Source organism: Solanum pennellii, chromosome 11, assembly GCF_001406875.1.
Source record: "Solanum pennellii chromosome 11, SPENNV200".
In the NCBI taxonomy this organism is placed as follows: domain Eukaryota; kingdom Viridiplantae; phylum Streptophyta; class Magnoliopsida; order Solanales; family Solanaceae; genus Solanum; species Solanum pennellii.
In genome coordinates, this window is record NC_028647.1 from 43,936,059 (window position 1) to 43,949,127 (window position 13,069).

Consider the following 13,069-nt stretch of genomic DNA (forward strand, 5'->3'; position numbering starts at 1 on the left):
AGAAAACTTCTCCTAACTTATGGCACCGAAGATTGGGGCATGTTAGTGAGAAGGGTATAAAGCTGTTGGCCGGTAAGTCTCTTATTCCTGCTGATGTTACTATTTCACTTGACCCTTGTGATCATTGTTTAGCAGGAAAGCAACACAGAGTTTCTTTTCCGAGGACATCTACAAGAAAGAAAGTGAAGTTAGAGTTGGTTTACTCTGATGTGTGTGGTCCCATAGAGGTGGAATCACTTGGTGGTAACAAATACTTTGTTACTTTTATTGATGATGCTACTCGGAGAACTTGGGTTTATATGATGAAGCACAAAAGTGAGGTGTTCGGTATCTTCCAGAAGTTTCATGCAATGGTTGAAAGGGAGACAGATTGCAAACTGAAGCGTCTTCGAACTGATAATGGAGGTGAATACACTTCAAATGAGTTTAAAGCATATTGCTCAAGATATGGCATTCGACATGAGAGAACAGAACCGGGTACCCCACAACACAATGGCGTTGCCGAGAGGATAAACAGAACCATTATTGAGAAAGTGAGATGCATGCTTAGAATGTCCAATCTTCCTAAGTCATTTTGGGGTGAAACGGTTGGAACTGCTGTATATTTGATAAATAGAGCACCATCAGTAATATGCTCCACGTCTGAAAAACAACATACATAAGAGCCAACACAAAAGAGAAGAGAAATTGGGAAATATCACCAAGAAAAACGCAGGTTACGCCAGCAGCAATAACAGACGATCAAGAACTCCGATTGACGATCTGAACGGTCAAGATGTAGTGCTATGTGTTGTGAACCAGCTGTGAAAATTTCAGAACGATCCAACGGTCGGATCTCCGGAAAACTGAAATTTTGTCAAGGCTGTCCAGAAAGTCTGCACTCCAACCCTCTCTCAAAAATCTGCTTTTTTTTTTTTATCTCCTCTCTCTCTCTTTCTCTCTCTGCACGTCCAAAACAAAACCCCAGCCCCTTAACATCAGCTGCCAAAGACTTCTAGAAGGAGTCAACAAGGCCCAAAATATATGGGCCACCCATCAATGGGCTGGACCCTTAACAATCTCCCCCTCCAGCCCAGTTCGGGGAGACCAAACATAAAAGGTCATCAAGAAGACATACCTGCAAGCTTGGAACAAAATTCAAGCTTGCTTCGAGGGACCACCTTTGTCAACATATCAGCACCATTCTTGTTGGTGTGAATCTTCTTCAACTTCATTAGTTGTTCTTCAATGACAACACGCAACCAATGATATCTCACATCAATATGCTTTGTGCGAGCATGGTACATGCTGTTTTTGCTCAAGTCCATAGCACTTTGACTATCACAAAACACAACATACTCGCTTTGCTTCAAACCTAACTCTTGAAGGAAACGCTTTAACCAAAGCATTTCTTTGCTTGCTTCCACTGCTGCTATATATTCTGCCTCGGTTGTAGACAACGCTACACACTTCTGTAGCTTGGATTGCCATGAAATGGCTCCCCCTGCAAATTTGAACAAGTAACCCGAGGTAGACTTCCGGTTATCAAGATCTCCAGCCATGTCAGCATCCGTAAATCCCTCAAGAATAGGCTCACCACCTCCAAAACACAAACTCAGATTTGATGTGCCTCGCAAATATCTTAAGATCCACTTTACAGCTTCCCAATGAACCTTGCTCGGATTTGCCAAGTATCTGCTAACCAATCCAACAGCATGTGCTATATCCGGTCTTGTACACACCATGGCATACATCAATGAACCAACAGCAGAGGAGTAAGGAATATGAGACATACTTTCCTTTTCTTTATCGGTTGTAGGACAACAACGCTTGCTCAACTTGAAATGGGCTGCAAGTGGTGTATTAACTGGCTTGGCATTCTTCATATTGAACCTTTCAAGCACTCGTTCAATATACTTTTCTTGTGACAACCAAAGCTTACCAGCTTTTCTATCACGAGCAATTTCCATACCAAGAATTTGCTTCGCAGGACCCAAATCTTTCATATCAAAGGACTTTGACAAATCCTCTTTCAACCTGCAAATCATCTCAACATCTTGTCCCACAATCAACATATCATCAACATACAAGCAAAGGATAATGAAGTTACCTTCAGAGAATTTTCTAAAATACACACAAGGATCTGCAGTAGTCCGCTTGTACTCATTACTATTCATGAAGGAATCAAACTTGTGATACCATTGCCTTGGTGCTTGCTTGAGTCCATAGAGACTCTTTTTCAACTTGCAGACAAAATTCTCTTTTCCCTTAACTTCAAATCCTTCCGGCTGCTCCATGTAAATCTCCTCATGCAAATCACCATGTAAGAAAGCAGTTTTAACATCAAGTTGTTCAAGTTCAAGATTCAAACAGGCAGCTAGTCCCAAAATCATACGAATGGAAGTCATCTTCACCACCGGTGCAAAAATCTCATCGAAGTCGATGCCCTTTTTCTGATGGCATCCCTTCACCACTAATCTTGCCTTCCGCTTCACTAGCTTGTTGTCAACTTTCTTGTTCTTAAACAACCACCTGTTCTTCAAGACTTTCTTCCCTTTTGGAGGCTTCACCAAGTCATAGGTTTCATTCTTCTTCAAAGAATCCATCTCCTCTTGCATAGCCTTGAGCCAATGGTCTTTGTCTGAATGTGACAAGACCTCTTGAAGGCTTTCAGGCTCCCCCTCATCAGTGATTAGGATGTATTCTGAACTTGGATAAAGTCTTGAAGGTTGACGAACTCTGGTCGATTTTCTAAGTGTTGGCTCTTCTACCTGTGGGCTGGATTTCTCCCCCTGATTAGAAGACTCTCCATGTTGAACATCTACAGCTTCATCATCAGGTTGTGGTACAACAACATCAGGTTGTACCTCTTCAATATGGTCATGTTCATGAGCAATTTCATGACCATCCTCTGGAGCATCACCTGTTAATTGATCATCTGAAGCAGAAACATGAGGCATGGGCATATCAATAACATCATGAGAGAAATTAGAATAATAAGTCTTATCAGCACCCAAGAGATGAAAACCCATCTCGTGCTCATAAAAGACAACATCTCTACTTCTCACAACTTTTTGCTTTGCTGGATCATAAAGTCTGTAACCAAACTCTTCATCACCATATCCAACAAACACACAAGGAGAAGTCTTGAAATCAAGCTTCAATCTATGTTCCTTCGGCACATGCATAAAAGCCTTGCATCCAAACACCCTCAAGTGAGAATAAGAGGGGTCTTTCCCAAACCAAACTCTCTCGGGAATATCAAACTCCAAAGGAACTGATGGTGCTCTATTTATCAAATATACAGCAGTTCCAACTGTTTCACCCCAAAATGACTTAGGAAGATTGGACATTCTAAGCATGCATCTCACTTTCTCAATAATGGTTCTGTTCATCCTCTCGGCAACGCCATTGTGTTGTGGGGTACCCGGTTCTGTTCTCTCATGTCGAATGCCATATCTTGAGCAATATGCTTTAAACTCATTTGAAGTGTATTCACCTCCATTATCAGTTCGAAGACGCTTCAGTTTGCAATCTGTCTCCCTTTCAACCATTGCATGAAACTTCTGGAAGATACCGAACACCTCACTTTTGTGCTTCATCATATAAACCCAAGTTCTCCGAGTAGCATCATCAATAAAAGTAACAAAGTATTTGTTACCACCAAGTGATTCCACCTCTATGGGACCACACACATCAGAGTAAACCAACTCTAACTTCACTTTCTTTCTTGTAGATGTCCTCGGAAAAGAAACTCTGTGTTGCTTTCCTGCTAAACAATGATCACAAGGGTCAAGTGAAATAGTAACATCAGCAGGAATAAGAGACTTACCGGCCAACAGCTTTATACCCTTCTCACTAACATGCCCCAATCTTCGGTGCCATAAGTTAGGAGAAGTTTTCTCCTCAATAGCATTCAACTCACCACTACACACTTTCAAATGTGTCTTATACAATGTGCAACAAAGCTTGCCACGAGCAACAGTCAAGGAACCCTTAGACAATTTCCATTTACCCTCACCAAAAGTGTGCTTGTAACCGTCTTCATCAAGTACGTTAGCAGACAATAAATTGAGGCGTAAATCTGGAATGTGGCGAACATCTCTCAACGTCAAATAGCACCCAACATTGGTTTGGACTCGAATATCTCCAATGCCAACAATACTTGCTGAGCTCTGGTTCCCCATCTTCACACTACCAAAATCTCCAGCTCGGTAGTCAATAAAGTACTCCTTATTAGGAACACAATGATAGGAAGCTCCTGTATCAATAAGCCATTCAGTGTCAGAACTATCAACATGACAACACTCTCCAATAGCACATATCAAAGAAACACGATCATCAGAACTAGAAGTTGTAGCAGCTGTATTCTTGTCATCACCCTCTTTATGATGGTCATTTTTCTTATTTTGCTGGTCTCTTTTCAACTTGTAGCAAAACTTTTGAATGTGGCCAGGCTTGCTACAATAGTGGCATATCGTAGGTTCTCTCCCATCCTTGGACTTTGACCTATACTTTGACTTGCCACGCCCTTTGGGACCTCTACTCTTGCTTCTTCCTCTATTCTCTACCACAAGTGCCTGCGAAATATCAACACCCATCTCCTTTCTTCTAAGCTCTTCATTGAACATGCTCTCTTTGATGACATCCAATGAAAGCGTACCATCTGGAGCTGAGTTGCTGATGGACACAACCAAAGTTTCCCAACTGTCTGGCAAAGAACTCAAGAGGAATAAAGCCTGCAACTCATCATCAAGGACAATTTTCATAACAGTCAACTTGTTAATAATATCTTGAAAGTCGCTAAGATGCTCAGAAACAGACTTCCCTGGCTTCAACTTGAGATTAACAAGCCTCTTAATCAACGAGGCCTTGTTATGAGCGGTCTTCCTCTCATAAAGACCCTCCAATTTTCTCCATAGCTCAAGCGGCTCAGTCTCCTGGGATACATGATTGAATATGCTAATATCAATCCACTGTCTGATTGTCCCCAAGGTCTTTCTCTTCAGCTTTTCCCATTCTTTATCTGTCATCTTCTCTGGCTTAGTGGGCTGGTCATCTTTCTTTGTTTTATCCACATCAATTGGATCAAACAAATCCTTGCAATATAGCAAATCTTCCATCATCGGACGCCAAATGGAATAATTGGTTGATGTCAGTTTAACCATAGAGTTATTTCCATGCTCCATGTCTATGGTTTAACACTCAGCTCTGATACCAAATGTAGGGGGAGGCACAAAACAACACAAGTAGGATACAACACCTACAAGGATCGACTTCAAGACAATCAACCAAATATACTTCACCAATTTACCAAAAGAAATTCACCACTATGTTAACCAAGCTCAAATCAGCAACACATCAATTGAATCACAAGCAAATATGAATTATAAATACGCAAGTGACACACAAGATTTATACGTGGAAAACCCCTTCGGTATGAAGGATAAAAACCACGGGACTTGAAGGAGTCCACCCTTCTTCTTCTCTTATTATGCAAATTGAGGGTAAAAACACCCAACTCAGTCTACAAGGATGTCACAGCCCACCAACAAATCATTCTGCTACATAGACTTGTACAATTATGAAGGAATTGGGTGTCAATTAAATTTTTCGTATAATTAATTTGATGTTTGATACATCTGCATCTCTAATATTTTGTCATGGTATGCCGGTGACAATGTTTTAAAAAATTATAAGCAAGTTGATGTTGATGGAGCACCATAATGCTAAAAATTTTATACTATGCTCTCAACAATTGATTTTTGGTTTAACTTTTCCCTCAGATATTTGCTCTTTGTTTTTTACAAAGTTCATGGGATTATCACCTTGATTTCATTCTAATATATAGTAATTATCATTCTATATACTATATATAATACAAATTAAAGTTCAATTTATATTTACTAACTTGATATCAACTATTTTATTACGACAATATTGACTCATCGAAAAATAAGTATTGACAACTAATATGTTGAAAGTGGACACTCAACTTCTTAAATCCATGTTCTTTTTTGGTAGAAAAATGAATATTATTCTCTCCTTTGCACTATATTAATACAAGATGCCTATACGTGTTGATGTGTATTTGAGGTAACAAAGATCTATCTATTTTAACCTTTTGAAGGTACAGAAAGCTATCACTCATGCATATATAAGCAACTTCCGTAGTAATATATTGTTTGTTTGCCAAATATCAGATCCATTTTGATCCACAAATGCAAAGAGCAACAATTTTAGCTAGAAAGTTGAAACCTTTTCTGTTACTTCAGTAGCAGTGCTCTTAATTACAGTACCATAGATGGGAATATAAATTAAAGGATTACAAAATCTTACTCCTATTTTGATTGTCTGGTGAAGATTCTAAATTAGACAATGACTAATTCATAATTTTGCTTCATTGTCTTAACAGTTGATCCACATTTATAAGTTATGTGTTTCATTAGTTTTAAATCTCATGTCGCACACTGGGTCCCTCCTACACAATCAATTAATATTCACGTCTTTTATCTCAAGTATATATTCTTTCCTATTCTTTAAAGAAGTTATAAACCCATGAAGAAGCATAGGCATTAAGTATCCTTAATTTGTGCTTGCCTTCTTATGAATGCATCTAAAATGGCTGTTACTACATTGTGATTTCTTAGGAAGATTCTAAAGTTGTAAAGGCTTGTGTTTTATCATGGAAACATGGCATGAATTACTTTATACATTAGACTATCGTCGTGTTTATATTTGATAAGAACAAGAGGCTAGCCAATTGGTGAAAAACATATCTTATATTAGTCTTCTTATTCGTTAAACCATGAGAGGACTAGTTATAATAAGGTGATATGAATATGTTTTCTACAGCTTATAGAAAGAAAAAGTTAATTTGTAATCTACACTATGGTGTGCGTCAGATAACTATGGATAAGCTAAGTGTTCCCAATGCACTACGAAAAAAGAAGGTGCCTAGTCTTGCTTCTGTTGAGGGATAGAACTCTATACCAATGAGTAGATGATACATCCGTGTGTTGGTAATGATATATGTTGTCTTTGATAGGAGACAAAAATTAATGATGCAGAAATTTTGATTAAATTCTATTACTCTATCCATCCCAATTACTAGAAATGGACAACGTAGAGTAAGTCTGGGAAACAATTTTAAGGAGATAAAAGTCATTCAGACCCAAGGTAGGAATCTGTTAAAAGTTGTCTTATATTCTCTACAGTATAAAGCTAGATAGTTATTTTTATATTAATTTCTGAAGATTCAGAGTGCTCTTGTATTCGTTAAACTCCCATAATTTGATTTTGCATATCATCCTTTATCATTGTCCTGTTCAGTGTCGAGATCTTTCTAATCAAGTATTATATATATCACTTAGTCTGTAACTTACAAATTCATATCCTCATGATTTAAACCTTTTCGGTACAGGGTTGATTTACTGTACCCTCCCCTCCACGCTTATATTTAATAATTTTATGGTCCTAAACTGATAATCAACACCTCCTGTTTGAGGCTCAATGAATAATTGAATATCTCAAAAAGAAAATTATATTAAGAGTAGGGTAACTGTTTGGTTTTATAATTTCAGCCTGTCGGGTTCTTTGTTCTAATGTTTTTGTATTTAGAGGTATGAATTAGTAGTAGAGTGAGATTAAGCTAAAAGAAGAAGTCACTCACATATGCAGCATACAACTCTATCTTATTCTCTGACATGATGTTCCTCAGCAGCTTCTCACCACTTACTGCTTTTGTTTTATCCATAGGGTAGTTGCCATTTTCATCTGCTTTTGACTGCAAAAAATATTAATTCATTAACAAAACAAATAAGTTGAAAGGCTTAAATATTCTTCTGCCACCTACATACCCCAATGAACTCTACTTCAATCTCAGGTTTTGTTGTGGTTGTGCAACATATACAAGTTGCTATTCTTTTAGTAACAGAAATCAGTGGGTTATGGTGTTTTTTGGTCAACTCCGGTGGCCGGAATGTTATCCTTGCAACCATCATCTCTACTCTACAATCTCTTTATCACTCACTTGTGGCTCCAAAATTTTTCTAATTTTATCTACTTTCAATTCTAAAAAAAACATATTTAAGTGCCACGTATTCTCCAATAGAATTGTTCAACTCACCAACCAAAAAATACATAAATTTAGAATTACTCTCTTTGTATACTTGTTTACTATATTAAAAATAGTTATCTAATAACATGTGTTTCATTTTTGAAAAATTAATATATAATTTTACGTTTAGTTCCTAATGTATCTTTATGATTAATTATAGTCATTTTTCTATTATACTTTTTCAATAATTATAATTTTATAGTCAAATCTAAAGTGATTCAGGAATGTAATTCTATCAAAAAGAAATTACAGTTCATAATTTCGTCCCTGTCCTATTTATTTTTAGATTCAATTAACTTTAGTCAGGTATTTTGTCGTATTATAAATTATTTTGTTTTTGTCCTACAATTAATTTTATGTGTTCTTTCACATTTAATATTTTATTTTATTTTATATTTTTTTCATTAATTGTTTTTTATTTATTTTTAGAAATACTATTTGGTAATATTTGTATTCTTTCCTTCTTCTTTTCTTATATTTATTATTTATTTCTCTCTTTTATTTTTTTTCTCATTTATGATTTTTAGTTTATTTATTAATATCACCGTTTATTATATATGCCATTTGGCAACATTTCATTATTTTTATTTTTTTACTATTTTACCTTTTTTTATTATCTATAGACTATATATTACGTTTTTAGCAAAATAAAATAAATTTGTTGTTCAATGATTTTATTCATTCTCATATATTATTTCAATTTTCTCTTTTATTTTTTCTCTTTTGTTTTAATTTTATCCATTATTAGAGATATCATTTGATAATATTTTTATTATTCTTTTATCTTCTTTAATTTTTTCTCTCTATAGATATTTTTACCTTTTTAAGAAAATAAAATTAATATAATAATTTCAAATATTAATGATCTAATCATAGATTAATTAAAATATAGCAAAATAACTAATCTACAATAATAAATAATTAGAAAAATAGCATAGTCAACTAGCTCGCTTATCAAAATCTAAGATGGAAAAATATAAAATTATTATTACTTAATTATTTTTAGATTAATAAAAAGAAAATATTAAATAATCACCATAATAAGTAATTAATAATGACTAAGGAATGACTCATTAAAGTATTAGATCAAACAATTATGATACATTGAGAGTACATAAATATATTGTGACTGGTTTTATATATTGGGGACTTTAGCAAACCTTCATGGTACCATAAAAATATGCGCATAACTACAATGCAGCGACTTCATGAATGTCTCAAAACAGGATTTGAAGCAATCCTCATGATACCATGACAATATATAGATATATTTTGATGACATATCAAAGTTTCATTGAGAAATTGAAGTAAACATCAATGACACAATGAAAATATATAGATATATTGTCATAGTATCATGAAGACTTCATCGAAGGACTAGAGTAAACCTCAAATAACCATGAATGTATATAGATATGTTGTAATGGTATCATACATAATTTGAGGAATGGAACTGATTATATGAAATGATTATATGAAACAATTCCTAATAATAACATGCCAATATATGTTATTTTGTGATGGTATTATTGAGAAACTACGAGTTCCTCCGTTGAAAGATTGCTCATACTGTTCTTGTTTCATTAAGGAACTATTAATTTTGTAAATAAATAAATGAATAATACCTTAGTGCTATCACAATAGTATACTTGTATAAAATGTTGATATCATACTTGATATGAATATTGTTACAAATTCTATAAAATAGTCCTTATTGATACCATATTTATATTTGATAGTTATGATGATATGATTGATAAATATGAGTTCCTCCCATGAAAGACTGTTTTTAGTTGATAATGCCAACATATATTGGTTGTATATGGATGAATGTATGAAACCTTAATGATATCATAGCGATACATGTATGTACTGTTAAAGTATCATTAATAAATGAGTAGTATTGTGAATGAACGAAGAAATACAACTATTGTGCTACCAAAATAGTATGTTTAAATGTTCTAATGGTATCGTACATGATCTGAGAAGTGTTACTAAATATATGAAACATTATTTAATGATACTTCATCAATATATGATTGTATCTTGGAGGTGTCATTAAATGATCGTATCATGCAGGTTTCACTAACGTACTGAAGCATACATCAATGATACCATGAAAGTGTATAAATATATTGTGATTAGAGTTTTCAAAAAGGTCGGATGTGACAAATAATGTTGTTGTTTTGATAACATTAACAAAAAATCTGCTATAATTAGCATTTACGTCGCATATCATATGCTCGAGAGAGATAAGAGAGTCACAAGCAAGATGGAAGAGAGGCGATTACACGATATTTGCCTTGTATCCTAGATACATGTGAATCTACTTTGATCGAGTGTATCAGAATAAATTAACTTGATTTTGAGTCTTTTTATTATGAGATATATGTATTTGTACGTGTCGAAATCTAGTAAGGTTCATAATATTACAAAATAGTGTGTGTTTAAGTAATTAGATTATACATTAGTGAGATTATTTTTAGTTATCATTAAAGAAAAAATTTTGACCCATGGACCGATCCCGACCCGGAATAAAGACTCAAAGGCCAAGTGCTTATAACGACTGAACTTATAAGCACTAATTTTAAATATGCTTGAAAAATCTATCTCAACCCTACCATATAATGGATTGAGTTGGGACGGCCCATGGGCTAGGCCGTTTTGACTGCTCTAACTGTGATAGTATCATTACAGATAAAGAAAATAAAAAATGAAAAGAAAATTAGCTGAAATAAAAAAATATAATAAAAAAGGACCAAAATGTGAAACTAAATTTTGGTGAAAAATAAAGAATGTTATATGATTTGAGAAAAAAAAGTGAATGGAAAGGGAAGAAAATAAATAAAGAATAAAAATCTTTAAAAAAAAAAAATGAAAAGGAAAGAAAATCAAAGGAACGTAAAATAAAGAAAATAAAGATTACAAATGAATAATAATAATAGGATCCAATAAAATAAAAAAGGGGAAAATAATAAAAATAAAAGAATGAAACAAAGAAATAGTAAACAATTAATCAATAATTATAGAAATATATGAGAAAAAAATAAAAAAAATTAAAGAAACAATTGATTATATAAAGTAAAAATGAGCATGAATTAGATTAGTGTGTAAAAATAAAATATATGATAAAGTAATTTGGAAATAATAAATGAACAAAAATACATAACTACAAAACATTGAGAAAAAAAAATAGAAAAAAAAAGTACGAACAAATAAACGAGAGTATAAAAGAAGAAGAAAGGAAGCGTATGAAATAAATATTTAGTGTAAATTAGATTATAGCTTAAAATAACAAAAGAAAAAACTAATTTAAGAAATTTTAATGAATAAAAAAACATAAAAAGAAATAGAGAAATAAAAAACAAAAGAACTAACAATAACTGTATAACTAAAGTTATGAGGAAAGGGGGTAATTTTTGTATTTATTTACAGGCATAAATGTAAACGGGTACATGTTTATAATTACTTTGCTGTTATAGAGTATACTAGTCCTGGACACGTTCTTTGCACGTGAGTTCACTGAAAATAGTATATATTTTAGGAGTTATATTAAAATCACAATAAATAAAAATGAAGTTTAATAAAATAAAATTATAATCACATTTTGAAGAATTTCACAGATGATTTAGCGAAAAAATAATAATACACAATGGACTTATATAAATGAGTTCTTTATTGTAAATTGTAAGTGTCAAATAATTATGTATTTTGATAACCTGTCAAACTTGGACAATAAAATTTAACATGATAAATAATTTACTTTTTTCTGTTATCAGGTCTAAACCTGCAATACATTAGAGTGTTATTTTTCTAAGAAAGAGACCTCGATCGACGATCAATAGGTTCACCAATTGCCCCACACTTGCAAGGAATCGATTGAATCAGAGACATATCCTTGGAGAATTTTGGCCAATTGAGTAAGTGTAAACCTACGAGGCCATCGACGGAGCGTTGATCAATTGACGGCTCGTCGATTCACTTCGTGGGTGCACATGGTCAATTAACAACTTTTCAGTCAAATCGGAAGGGTCCTCCTCAAAGACCCTTGGGATGGTCCTTGTGAAGTTGTACCCGGACGTTTTGACCCAAAACACATTCTAATACTTGTTTAACACATTTCTACAAATTTTCATTAAATTCTGACTTTTAAAACCCCATGAAACATGCCAAGACACACTAACCTCTATTTCACTAGTGTCCAGACGTCATGGAAGTTTCTTGACGTTTTGACTCTAACACATTCTAATTAGTTTACATATATTTTTTGAGGCCTATAAACAGTGTGTCAAGTCTTAGTCATCATGTGAGGCTCTAGACCAAGTTATTCTTTCGGAGTGCCTATAAATAGTGTTTCAAGTCTTAGTCATCATGTGAGGCTCTAGACCAAGTTATTAACTTTTGGAGTGTTATATTATCCCCCCTTTAGGAACATTCGTCCTCGAATGACACAAATCTTTTTAGAGGGAATTAATAGACTCAATGCTTGTAGCCCAACCAACAACACACAACCAACATGAGTTATAACTCAAAGGAGTAATTCATAATTCCATATAATATATAACCATGACTTTTACACGTTGCAACTCAAAATAAAATTTACCACATGTAAGAGCTCAAAATATCACAACATGAGAAATTACCTTCTCAATGACAACATCAGCTCACATAAACCACAAGAGTAACTTATGCCAAAACTTCTATAAAAACATATCGACATGCTCACTATTTTTTCATAAAGGCAATAATATACCAAATACACAAATGAGTGAAAATCAAGCCAAAGAACATTTTTCATATGAAAACTCATTTAAGCATAAGTCTTTTACCATAAATATGCACATCTTTGCAAAACAAGTCAAATTCAAATTTACTTATTATTTTCATTATTTAATAGGAACAACTAACCGTAATTAGGAAAAAGATAAGGATAAAGGGACTTCATGTCGGCCTTGGCTTCCCATGTTTCTC

At 33.8% G+C, this 13,069-nt stretch overlaps 1 protein-coding gene across 1 annotated transcript in view; it reads right to left on the minus strand.

Annotated features, from left to right (window-relative positions):
* LOC107004549 (photosynthetic NDH subunit of subcomplex B 3, chloroplastic) overlaps nucleotides 1-8,045 on the minus strand; it is a 39,831-nt gene extending 31,786 nt beyond the window's left edge. The window contains exons 1-2 of the mRNA XM_015202782.2: nucleotides 7,839-8,045; nucleotides 7,652-7,765 (exon numbers count right to left, since the gene is read on the minus strand). Coding sequence (XP_015058268.1) covers nucleotides 7,652-7,765; nucleotides 7,839-7,982 — 258 coding nt within the window. The 5' untranslated portion in view covers nucleotides 7,983-8,045. The remainder of the gene's footprint in view (nucleotides 1-7,651; nucleotides 7,766-7,838) is intronic.
* Nucleotides 8,046-13,069: the final 5,024 nt, after the last annotated feature.